The following is a 13602-nucleotide window of genomic DNA, read 5'->3' on the forward strand; positions in this document are numbered from 1 at the left end:
CCACTAATCCAATTTGAAAAGAGAATATTATTTTGTCAAAATATTAAATTTGTGAAAACATATTTTTCAAGTGGTAGTTATCTCATCTTGAATATTGACACACATAGTTTGCACGTAGGCCTTCTGTTATTTGAACTAGCTTGGCTGGGACTTAGATTTTGACAAACAGTGAAGAGTAGCACTATCTTGACTTTCCATGTTGAATGAGGACATGTTTATCATTTAACTTATAATTGATAAATCAGGTGCCAACCGAAGACAGGGCATCCTGCATCGCTGAACCGATCACAGTCCATACAGCGTCCGTCCTGGAAGTCTTTGTAAGTGGCACATGGGTAGGCGGTGATGTTGTGCGTCCGGCTCATGGAGTCAAGATAAAGGAACACGGATCTCTGGTGGTCACATTTGAAGTATTTTGAACCTTTGAACACAGGAGAAGAAAGAGACACTTTGTTACTCCATTGCGGCCTGGTTCTGGACATCGGAAGTTATCAGAAGTTACTTCTAGACCCATCGAAAGAGAGAGTTATGAGTATGACTAGACTATCTTTGTTCAAGGCCGTAATACGATCATGTGGTCCATGTATTGCGTGTAATTCATCAACACCCATTATGAAGATTAATGGCAACTTCCTCTTTCTTCTTGGTGTTGTTGCTATATCCGAGCACACTGAAACAACTTCCAAAATAACAAGTTGGATTTGGGCAGTAAATAAATGAATATTGAATATGATATGAATGTTCTTCATTTACAACAGAAGCCTAGGGGAGTTTCGTAAGTAAGTGGTTTCTCAACCCTAGATTGACACATATTAGCCCGCGGACCCCTATTTGAAAAGGCGCACCAGGGACCCCCATTAGAGAAGGTCTTTTACAGCTCTAGCAGTGATTTTGAACCATTTTAATTTCATGGACCCAAGTTTGACATGCATTATGCTACGGACCCCCATTTAATGGCATTTCCCAATTTGTACAGTAAAATCAATGTTAATTTAACAAATGGAACCAAATGGACCCGGATCCGTAAGGGTCCATTTGGTAACCTAACCATCATTTATTTAGCTGGGAACCCCCTGGAACTCCCTCAAGGACCCCTGGGGGTCCCCGGACCCCACTTTGAGAACCAATGTCGTAAGTAACTCTCTCTCTCTCTCTCTCTCTCTCTCTCTCTCTCTCTCTCTCTCTCTCTCTCTCTAGGTAGTCGGGGGCCTAAGGGAGATGACATGGTAATCTCGCGCTAAGGGAGGGGTAGTTTTTTATTGAGGGGTGTTACTGGAGAAAATGTATAAGCCCTTTTATAAAATGCCATGACCCTCCCTCTCAATTGGGGAAAAAATCAGTGACCCTCCCCAAGCATTAAAATAAAAAAGATTGACCCTCCCCTACAACATGGCATTTACCACAGTAAAATTATGCCTATAAAACCTATATTATTATATTCCTAACCAGTGGCGAGAACAGAACAGAGATTTGTTTTCTTTCTTTCTTTTTTTACTGTAAATAATTAGGATTCTTTTTATGGTTAAAAACGGGTGCGGGCGGCAGCAGCAATGAACAATAATTAATAGGCTAATATAATGCATTGAGATCCCAGCTGCACTTCATCCCAAAAACACATTTCCAAATATAAACTAACACACCATCCAAACTAAAGTAACACACAGTGAGTAGCCTATAGTGCTGCTAGTGTAAAAGTCAACGTGGACATCACATAAAAGGTGAGAAGTTCTCACAGGTTGAGAACAGGTTATTTGACATCTAGGTTACAGATTAAACAGTTGACACATGTGCACAACACAGAGAAGGCTTGTAACTGCTGCCATTCATTTTGTGCTGTTGATTGCCTGTCGTCAAATCTGGGTCAAATGCGCAGTTTCAACGAGCGGTCGTTAATTCTTTTTAGCACATTTTCACTTTTTACTTTAGGGAGGGGGGATACAGTTCTGACAACCATCGTTGCTGCCTTACACAGCTCTCCATTGTTTTAGGAAAATACATTGTAGTATAAACACAGCCACTTCAGTTCATTCACACTAACAGCAGTGACTGTGGGGCATTTCCAGGGATGGCACCCAGGGTTTGTCATTAAATGAAGCAGAAGGCTGTTGACAATGGTTGCATAAGTGCCTGTACCTCTGGAGCCATTGTTTGCTTTTGAAAAATTGCATGACCCTCCCTTGAATTCAAAGTGAAATCAGAAGACCCTCCCTAGGACTGAAATTGAAATAGCATGACCCTCCCCTATTTTCCTCCAGTAACACCCCTCAATAAAAAAAGACCCCTCCCTAATTAGTCTAAAAGCGCGACATTTTGCACAGATGTAGCCCAGGGTATGCTCTAATGATTTAGCTAGGGCGCCCGAGTCGGCAACCTTCAGGGAAATCACAGCGGCCAAATCAAGTTGGGCTCCCATCGACTTTCTATACAGGAGGAAAATACCCAGAAAAACACTTTTTTTCTGGGTATTTAAGTTGGATGAGAGGGGTCTAACTAGGGGTTTGTAATGATGCTGAATCCATTGCAAGCATTTGTTTTGCACAAAAAACATTCCTTGGGCTACAAATGGCCTCAGAAAATGATGGTTTAGTGATGAAAAGTGATGAGTCATCACTTTTCAGAGTTTTTTGGGTGTTTTCTGGAGCTGTGGCGACCCTGAAGGTCGCTGACTCGGGCGCCCTAGCTAAATCATTAGAGCATGCCCTGGGCTACATCTGTGCAAAATGTGGCGCTTTTAGACTGATTAACACGAGAAAAAAAAACCTAAGGCCTCCGACAAACATGAATGCTCACCCATACATGCATCGTTTTCGGAGGCCATTTCTAGCCCAAGGAATGTTTTTTGTGCAAAACAAATGCTTGCAATGGATTCAGCATGATGATAAACCCCTAGTTAGACCCCTCAGATCCTACTTAAATACCCAGAAAAAAAGGTTTTCTGGGTATTTTCCTCCTGTATAGAAAGTCAATGGGAGCCCAACTTGATTTGGCCGCTGTGGCGACCCCGAAGGTCGCCGACTCGGGTGCCCTAGCTAAATCATTAGAGCATGCCCTGAACTACATCTGTGCAAAATTGTGCGCTTTTAGACTGATTAGCGCGAGATATCCTTAAGGCCTCCGACTAAGGGGCCTAATTCAAAGAAAAGCCCCTTATAGGAGGGGCCTTCTTCATAAACCCCTCCCCTCCCCAATAGTAGAGCCTATCCAAAAGGGTTATTTACGCTACATCATGCTCTGTGTGTCATGATGGTTAGATTATTTTTGGACTCAAGAATGGTCATAAACCTTCTCTATGAATCACACACTGCCTCCCAGGAGAGTTTAAATACAAGCGCCCCACCCAGAGAGGCGTAGCATTCATTAAACACCCAATCAGTCATAACGATGATTGACTCAATACAGTATATTTAACCAGTGATGTCATCTTCCTAACCAGAGTAATTTATTCCCTGTATTTTCCTGTGATGTCAGTGAGCTTACCAGAAAAGATTGTCCTGGGGCATCCCGGTTGATCAGCCCCTCCGTTGGGGTAGAAATCTATGTGACCCAGAGGTTTCCTGAAGCCCAGCGCTGTCAAGACACAGTTTAACAACGTTGTAAACAACTACTACAGCGATTAAGACTACTGGAACTACAAAAATCATCATCATCATCATCATCATCATCATCATTAGAGGTGTAAAGTAAAGTACATTTGCTCAAGTACTGTACATAAGTACAATTTTGAGGTACAGTTTTGAGGCTCATAACACGTTGCAATTGTGTTGTGAGCTTGTAGATCTGCTATTTTCAAACATTTTGTACTTTTACTTTTGGTACCTTAAGTACTTACTTTACTTACTTGTAACAGTATTTCTATGTTGCAGTATTGATACTTTTACTTAAGTAAAAAATGTGACTACTTTTTCCACCTTTAATCATCATCAACATCATCATCATCATCGTCATCATCAACATTATTATGACATATTTATAAATTACTTTTCCAAATACAGACTTCACAAAGCACTTCAATCATTTCAAATTGTCACACTCTTCATACGTTTCACTTTGACCTCAGCAGGCATTTCAGGTTTTCATGGAGCAAGGGTGGCTCTGTTTTATGACTTCATACATGCGCATGGCGAGTGACGCAGGCTGTGAACGCTCTGTTTTTGAGGGGGCGGACATATCCGCTGTTCTAGACAGCTTGGCCCAATTAAGGCCACGCCGTAAAAAAGAAAGAAGAAAATAGCACAAAGAGAATAAACAGTATTTAAAATAAGAGGACAGAAAGTCACACACTAAGCCCTTAGGCCTTCTTCAGAATGTGTTGATTCTCACAAAGGCCGAAACTAAAAGTTGAAATAGTGCACATTTTCCCCTCCTATTTAAGATTGTTTCCAAAGCTCAGCACCTCACCAAAACCTGCATGTTACCATTCCTGCCATAATAAACAGTATTTAACCACTTAAACCCCATAGTATACTTCGTTGACCAGGGTACCCTATAGGGCTCTACAATAAGTCCCCTCCTTCTCTCCCTCTACACCAAATCTGTGACAGAAATAGCTGACTGTAGAAGCTCCCCCCAGAATAGGGAGGTCAGGGTTTGTGTTGTCACTTTCAGCTAAGCTTACCGTCCATGACTGTGTGTAAGTTAACGTCCATGACTGTGTGTAGTTTAGCTTACCGCCCATGTCTGTGTGTAAGTTAGCTTAACGTCCATGACTGTGTGTAGTTTAGCTTACCGCCCATGTCTGTGTGTAAGTTAGCTTAACGTCCATGTCAGTGTGTAGTTTAGCTTACCGTCCATGTCTGTGTGCACCACATCAACAAACTCTGCATCGGTGGGGTCCAGGCGGTCTTCAGGGCTGGTGTCAGTGAACTGAGGCCCAGCGGGATCCAGAGCTGAAAGTTGGACATTGTCAGTTTTACGGCATTCAAAGCTGCATTGTGCACATACTGTACGAGGCCTCTACAATAAATGATAATCTATCTATCTATTAATGCACAGAATATCTGGGTTTCTGTCTGTCCGCCTTGAGGGTTTCACACACATCAACACATTGCTGGCCTGGCCTGGAATCGAACCTGGGACAACCAGGGGCTCTGGCTTCCCAGGTGGCCTCACTAGTCATGGTACTGACATCATAAAGTAATATGATGTACTAGAAGTACGCCTCCAAGTACTATGATAATGTGTAGTGGGCTAAGTACTCTGACAACGAGTAAAAGGTATAGCATAACCGTCCGGAGGGGTTATAATAAGAATTGACAATCCACTCTTTTGGGGTATTTTTGTCACTGTCTTCTGCATTTACCCATCCTAACTATTAGGAGCAGTGGGTCCTCTTACGTGTCTTTGCTCATGGACAGTTTGACACATAGACTGGGTCGGGCCGGGGGAGAACTGGGGACTTACTGATTCACACACTGCCTCTGTGCCCACTCAGCTCTGGCCGCCCACAACAACTTAAGCGTTACTATACTTCATTGTACAAAGAATAGCAAAGATAGCCACAGCACGCCCAACAAACAGCGGCCAAAGTGAGTCATATTTAGCTAGTAACGTACATTTGTGTGGTCTATGGTTCCCAAACATTTTAGCTCAAGACCCAATAGAGAAATTTGACGTTGGCCCGGGACCCAAACTAGTGGAAATAGAATTACAAGCTCACAACGTGTTGCAAGCTTACAGATATTTTCACTACTTCTTCGTTTTAATTTAAGACACTAAAGTAAAAAGAATGTATGAATGAAATGTCATTTTGTCTAATCTGTAGCCCTATGGCTATGATAATTAATACATAACTCATACAATTGGGGTGGTTGTATTTTTGCTCCCTGCTCTTCTATTGAGACATTTAGATCATGTAAAAGCCAGGTCATGTCTCACCTATATACACAGGATCTGATATGAATTTTGACCTGATGGTCCAGATTTAATGTATCCCTTGAGCAAGCAAGCAATCAATGGTAAAAATGTCATCACTTCACTTCCGGGGTACAAGAGGAAAGTTACATAGTGAAGCTGTAAATGTATTCATGGAAATTATCAGATTTCATTTATGAAATACTTTTGAAATTTGATGGAATTGTTTTAATATATTAAATGTTGTGACTTTTCTTTCTTTTCTTTTTTTTGTGTGACCCAAACATGAGTCCCGACCCACTGTTTGGGAAATATGAAATAGTGTGAAGGCATGGGAGCAGGTGAACAGAGGGAGGTTCAAGGTGTTTCAACATACAGTGCATACTGTATAGGTTTCAGTTTCACTATGAATTATTAAATACATTGGACAATGCTGCTGTAAGCCCCTCTAACTCTCTAACTACAGGGCATGGGTACCGTATACAGTATGTTGTGTTGCAACAGAATACAACGTATGTATTTGAAAAACTCATAAATGTCTATCTATATACAGTATCTAACCAATGATGCATGCTTTAACTATCTGGATATCAAAAGTATTGCACACCTGACTGAAATCTTTGCGACAGGTGTGATGGTGGAGTATACATGATTAATAAAAGATCAAAGAATTACAACACTGTCATCACATGCTCAACGTCTCTCAGTCAAAGACCTTCTTCAGGCATCATTTTCAAATTAAATCCAACACTGTATGTATGTACAGTATGCCTACCTGTGATTCTTCCTATTTTCCCATTCAGGTTAGCGCCTACGAAGCCTGATATGTGTGCTCCCAGACTGATTCCGATCATGTGGATTGAGCTCAGAGATGCTCCTTTTGCCTGTGAAAGGTGAAATCGACATTTATTATTCCAAATGATGTCATGATCTTTGAACCTTTTAAGCCTCTCACACCGCCATACAACAAAAATAGCCGATCTATAAGCTCACAATGCTTCATTGCATCCCGAGGCCCGACGCGCTTTAATGCGATTTTCACTGCGTTACAATGGTTTATGAGGTGTATGCAGTAAGCTTAGAGACTTTTTGAGAATGTTTCCCTAAAATGACATGCCCAAAATAGGGTTAATGTGGTTAATTAAATCTAAAGTTATTTACAATCCCACCAGACAGTCAGTCAGTAAGTCGGTCGGTCGGTCGGTCGGTCGGTCGGTCGGTCGGTCGGTCGGTCGGTCGGTCGGTCGGTCGGTCGGTCAGTCAGTCAGTCAGTCAGTCAGTCAGTCAGTCAGTCAGTCAGTCAGTCAGTCTAAAGCTTTCTTGTCATCTTTATCCTTTTAGTTGAGCTTGTAAAAGTGAACTCTACTGTCCTGTACCTTCTCCTATGAAAACCTCTAATACATTCTTCAATCAATCAATCAATCAATCAATCAATCAATCAATCAATCAATCAATCAAGTCAGCAAGCCAGTCATCAGTCAGTCAGTCAGACAGACAGACAGACAGACAGACAGACAGACAGACAGACAGACAGACAGACAGACAGACAGCCAGCCAGCCAGCCAGTCAGTCAGTCAATCATTGTCCATCCTGATGAAGTTCTAAATTACCGAAACATCTAAATAAAGCTACTACATTCTTTTGCAAGTTCTTGACAGTGTGTGGGTCCCTTTCGTTGATTTTATTATCAGATATCCCCTTTTTTAAGCCAGTCAGCCAATAAAACATCTTTTAATGTGGAGCAATGCTCAGCAGTATGTTTACTCTGTACTGTTTTCAGTGCCACGGGGAGGAGAGCTGCACGACGGGAGGCGTATGAAAGGAAAACACTTAGAGAGACCCGGGACTCGCCCAGCATATCAGAATAAACAATCTTGATGCACTAGTATCACAAGGAGTGGTGACATCAGATACTGTGCATTTGTAAATAATACCTAACATTCCTATCCTATGTGACAGAGAAAAGGCATAGAGGAAGAGAGCCAAGGCAGTGAACGGAACCGGTTTGTGAGATTTAAACACCATTCAGTTTTACAAGCATATTTCCCCAGCTGGTTTTTAATTTAGACTAGAGTTGCCAATTATTTCTTACCCCCTTTTTCTCTCAAATGAAGTCGTTTAAGCCAATTAATCCCTCTCCACCCACACCAATTTCTGTGTTGTCACTGCTGTTCCTAATGACTCAAATGCCAGTGAAGAATGCCCACTGGGAGGACAGACATAGTTCGCATAGACGCCAGACAAAAGCCGGATGCACCACGATGGACTTTACCACTGTGCCACCCGCAGGCACATGACAAATAGACACGAAAGGGGGCTTGAGCCCCTGCCCTTTTATCCATCTGTAAAAAGTGCCCTCTCCAGACCATGAGTGCAGTTTTTACTATGGTGAAAGAAATAATAATGCCCTCCTTTCCATGCCATACCTGAAGGCAGCATTCAAGAGAATTGCCTTGTCCAGACTCTCCTGAACTTGAATGCAGCATCTTATATTGAAAGAATTGCCCTCTCTGTGTAGAAATCCATGCCGTTACGCCACATCTCCAGTATTGACTTGATTATGCTTAGTTCAGTAAGGTATCAAGCTGACCTTGATATTTTCACCAAAAGGCCCTTATAGAAATTTCAGCCCCTGCCTCTCTAACATTCTCTGCACGTCCCTGGCCACCCGAGCACCTTCAAACCGGCTTTTCATACCTACTGGGACTCGAACCCGCGACATGCTGTCAGGCCGCAATGGACACGATCACATATCAAGCTTGGAATAACGCTGCCTATAGCTGCAGTTCCTCCTTTGAACTTTGACACTTGAGCGGCTGATGGGAGTGTCATAAAAGTGCCGGTCTTCCGGCGTTTAGGTCTGTCCCAGTGGTTAGTGCGTACAGAGTAGACCAGTGGCTTTTCAAAGTGGGTATCGGGGGCCTGCAAGGGGCAGACTCTCGCTAAACCAGTAATTCCATCGTCCATCAGGCTGTCATCATGCACGTCCTTACCATCATGACCTTGATGAAGGCGGTCAGGTTGGCGGCGGCCTTGCGCGTGTTCCTCACCACCTTCAGGTAGTCCAGGTTGGCGGCGCCGTGGTTCCAGTCCACCACCAGGACGTTCATGTCCCGGCGGGCCAGCAGCTGCTCCGTCAGGTTGCCCAGCCAGTTGGGAGGCGAGCCGGTGGGCCGGTAGCCGTGGATGATGAACGCTGTGGGCCTGGAGAAAAATATGATTGTACTTTTACTCCACTACATATTATTTCAAAACTTTAGTTGCTAGTTACTTTGTAGATTTTGATTATTATTACAAAACATAGCATACATTAACCACTTCAGCTGTATATAGTTGTAATAGCCGATCTACAAGCTTGACCTACAAGCTCACAATGCATTGTGAGCTTGTAGATCTGCTATTTTTGAAAGATTTCTATCTGTTTTATTAATTTGGAAACTTGTATAATGGGACATTCTGCACAATGAGTGGTTTCTACTTGTGGTACTTTGAGCACATTTTGATAACAACACTTTTGTACTTTTTACACAAATAAACGTTGAATTCCGGACTTTTACTTGTAACAGAGTGTTTCTGCATTGCGGTATCGATACCTTTTAGGAGTAGTTCACCCCCAAAATTACTTTTTTTCTATTGATTACTCACACCATGGAGACTTGAGTTCAATGTACCCCCGTTGCTTCCGGCATCCGGAATCAATGGGGGTCAATTTACTATAATCATTTTTTTTTGTCTTTGAAAAAATATTATTGAACTCAAGTCTCCATGGCGTGAGTAATCAAAGGAAAAACATAGGAGTACTCGTACCACCACTGACCTGGAGACGTTGAAGCCGAGGTGGGCGTTGGCAGCCAGGTCGGTGTGGGACAGCAGACGGCCGCACGTCACGTTGGCCCGCGTGTAGAGCAGCAGCCTCACGTCCAGGACGGTCCCCAGGAAGGCGTGGCCGAGGTTCAGGTCGGTGAACGTGTCACATGTTTGGGCTGCGGGGGGGGGGGGGGGGGAGTGGGAAGCATAAGCAGATTGATTATAGCAGTGGTTATTGTAGTGGTTCTCAGCAGTGGTTCTCACCCCAGGGGGGGGGGGGGGGTCCCCAAATTATTTTGGGGGGGTCCCCAGATGGTTAACTTAATGTGCAAAATTGTTTTCTCACTCAACAGTAAACAAACCAACATACAGTTCAAGTGTATAGGGGGTATCTGCACATTTCTAAAGTGACAATTTAAGGACTTTTTAATAACTCTAAAATGACAAATTAAACATTCGTCAAATTGTCCTACAAGCTCACAGCGCATAACGCAACTTGTTGTCGATCGCTGGTAGATCTGCTATTTTCAGAACATCCGAGCACAACCAAACATAATGACTCATCGCTACACTGGCTTGTGGTGGACATTTTTGTCAAAAATTCTATTTTTGCCACAGACATACAGAAATATTTAGAACAGGGGTCTTCAACGTTGTCAGGTCAAGGACCCCTTAGTCGAGGGAGAGATGAAGCAGGGACCACAACCTTTTCATAGATCCTATATAGTTTCATCGTTTGACAGCCCAATCATCAGTGTATTTTGGATTCATGTCAATCTGTGTTTTCAGATAATATAACCTCTTGAGCCGGCATTACCTACACACACACACACACGCAGCCTCCACCGCTCAGTTCACACAAGTGTGATTTTTAATATAAAAAGGATTGGAAGATTTGGAGGACCCCCTGTAGTAACTCTGAGGACCCCCTAGGGGTCCCGGACCCCCTGTTGAAGACCCCTGAGTTAGAATATTGATGACCCCTGGGTTTGAAGCACCACCACGGAGTGACAAAGTGGAGAGAGGGTGAGACATTGTTGAGTTGTGACAGTGGAGGCGGCTGGAGTTCATTTTTATTTTTAAAGATGTGTTTTGGGGGCTTTTTATGCCTCTATTGATACAGTAGGTTGACAGGAAATGGGGAGTGTGAATGTGGAAAGTGAATGAGGGAGGTGAGGATGCCTTCCAATGTATGAATGAATGGACCATTATAAATCGCTTTGAGTTAACAACTTGCTTAGAGAGGCGCTATAAAAAAGACATTATTATTATTATAATTATAATAATAATTATTATTATTATTACCCTTATACCAGCATAGGTGCCTGCTGGACCACTACGCCAGTGGCCCAGGGTGACATGCCATATTTTGAGCATGTAAGAATTGAAATTCCAAAAATCAAATGTCAGATAGTAAAAAAATAGTGACAAATAGTGAAAATAGCCAATCTACAAGCTCAAAACGTGCTGGATTGCCAGGCGTTGTGAACTTGTAGATCCACTGTTTGTCGCATGATGAAGTAAGTTTATACAGGGCGTTATGTGTGATTAAACAACAGAACAAATCCAGTGGAAGTGAGACTTGGCCATGCTGACCTCACTGACGCGTCTCTCCTTACATACATTTTCCAAGGAAAGACGACCACACCGTCTTTACAGTAAATATTGTACCATGATGGGAAAAACACCCATTGGAACAAAAACAAGCACTTATATAACTGTCATCAATGTCCATGCAACCGTATCTGGAATATTGTCACTCCAGTCCACACCTATTTGTTGAAATAGCCTATATTTAGTAAGAGAGAGAGAGAGGGAGTATGTGTGTGTGTGTGTGTGTGTGTGTGTGTGTGTGTGTGTGTGTGTGTGTGTGTGTGTGTGTGTGTGTGTGTGTGTGTGTGTGTGTGTGTGTGTGTGTGTGTGAGTACACGTGATTGTAGATAAGGCTATATAAGATGTAAATAATTAAACAACATTTACTATTCAGCGTTGCTTTACTGTTTTCTTCATGTGTGCCAGACAGTACCTTCATATATCTGGATGGTTAACAGCAGGCAGAGTGGTGCCAGACATTTGCAAAGGAACATCCTTCCAGAGCAGCAACAGAGCTCTGCACTGATCTGCAGACAGAAGGAGACGTTTGAATCAAACTCTGTCTCAAAACAAAATGCTTAACACCTTGCAGTTTGAGCAGAGAGAGAGAGACAGAGACAGAGAGAGACAGAGAGAGACAAGGAGAGAATAACATAACTGCAGCCAAATGTCTCACCTTTGCTTGTTTTCTTTTGGTCTACCTTTTCCAGGAGTGTGTCAAAGTTCCAAAGTGATCCTCCTCATGTTTGTAACTGTAGCCTATTGAGTCCAGGAAGCAAAGCACAGTCAGGACACGGGCAGGCAGTATCTATCTCTGACTATATCCACCCTTTAAACACAAGGATAAACACGCCCCTTGGGGCCGTGGGACGGGCCAGGACACAGGTGAAACATTCCTGTGTGACAAAATGATCCTAACCCAACCTGTTAGATGGGTTTACACGCTGGTTTCGGGCTTTTACGGTTTACCCCAAACCAGTGGTTACATGTCTCATAGAGCATATCAACTGTTTTGTGGCCTGAAAAGTTCATTAAAAACAAATCATTGTCCATTTGTAACTCACTTAATTTAACCCTGGGAGTGTACAAAGTGTAACCAAATGGCCCCTTACGGGTCCATTTGGTTACACTCGGTACACTCCCAGGGTTAAATGAACAATGAGGATTTTATTGTGCATGCATGCAGTGGGGTTATTTAATTGTGCCAAATTCAAACTCTGTCAGCAGTAAAGACATGTTTCTGATCTACAATGTTCTAAGATGCATATTGGTATCAAATATTGAGTCTATGAATGAATATTTATATTTTTGGTCAAAGGTGGTGGGATCCAGAGGTTGTAACAAGATGTATTTACATAGTTACTAACAACAGGGCATGGGGTTGTACATATTTTACTTAACAAACTTTTGGAATAACTTGTTCTCATAAGAATAACTTCAATTCTGAATTTGTAATAGTAAAAGTAAAGATTATTATTATTAATATTATTTTAAGTAAACAATTTAGCTATTTGTATCCTTATTTAATTCATTCTATCAGAAAGACTTCAGCCAAAGAGGCTGACTGGTTGTTTATTTCTGTTGGACAAACTGCCTAATTTTATATTTTAGACATTCTAATTACATTCTGTCTATTTAAACAATAAATCAGATCATATGAAGTAACCCAGTCTTTCCACTAAACCTTCTTACTCTGAATTAAGTAATTCTTTGGACTGACTACTTTTACTTCTAATTGAGTCAATATTCTTTTAAAGCAAACAATGCTTTTACTTGAGTTTTTGGTTACTCTACCCACTGTTTTTCATCTCCAAGACAATCAATATTATGCTTGTACAGAAAATACTTTTGGACATTTGTGAATCACAGTTAGGCTAAAATAGTTTTTTTTTTCTTTGGAGAAGAAAAATAACTTATAGGCCTACATATTTATGTTATCAACAAATCAATTCATAATGCTTTTCATCAAATAGCAATGTATTGCATGAAACAAGACACACAATGCTTATAAATAAAATAACCTACCTGTTGGTCATGAAGAAGTTAGTCTTATGACTTGCCTAACTGAGAAATTGAAAGGAAAAGGAAAACGCTGTAATATATTCTGGGTTTCCTCCTCCCTCGATTGTATTCAATATTCAATACATCATGAATATACGTAAAAAAATACATATCACATGACATGACTAAGTAAGGATCTGATCATCTGAGACTGTTCCACACGCCACGTCCTTGGAAAGAAGACTCTGAATGTTTAGTTAGAAGCTTGAATGATTCAACCACTGAGCAAAGTTTATTCAACTCGCCACGACGCCACCGGGTGGCGACAACCACACAAAAGGGGAGGAAAAT

The 13602-nt window shown here is 41.9% G+C and overlaps 1 protein-coding gene across 2 annotated transcripts in view; it reads right to left on the reverse strand.

The window, feature by feature from the left end:
* lipia (lipase, member Ia) overlaps positions 1 to 13368 on the reverse strand; it is a 17343-nt gene extending 3975 nt beyond the window's left edge. For both annotated transcript variants that reach the window (XM_080748460.1, XM_080748459.1), the window contains exons 1-9: positions 13276 to 13368; positions 11927 to 12009; positions 11684 to 11777; positions 9668 to 9833; positions 8844 to 9054; positions 6626 to 6734; positions 4785 to 4886; positions 3478 to 3567; positions 254 to 421 (exon numbers count right to left, since the gene is read on the reverse strand). In XM_080748460.1, the coding sequence (XP_080604586.1) occupies positions 254 to 421; positions 3478 to 3567; positions 4785 to 4886; positions 6626 to 6734; positions 8844 to 9054; positions 9668 to 9833; positions 11684 to 11744 (907 nt within the window). In that variant the 5' untranslated portion in view covers positions 11745 to 11777; positions 11927 to 12009; positions 13276 to 13368. The remainder of the gene's footprint in view (positions 1 to 253; positions 422 to 3477; positions 3568 to 4784; positions 4887 to 6625; positions 6735 to 8843; positions 9055 to 9667; positions 9834 to 11683; positions 11778 to 11926; positions 12010 to 13275) is intronic.
* Between the last annotated feature and the right edge of the window lie 234 nt (positions 13369 to 13602).

The sequence above is a fragment of the Nannobrachium achirus genome (assembly GCF_963921795.1).
Source record: "Nannobrachium achirus genome assembly, chromosome: 19".
NCBI lineage: Eukaryota > Metazoa > Chordata > Actinopteri > Myctophiformes > Myctophidae > Nannobrachium > Nannobrachium achirus.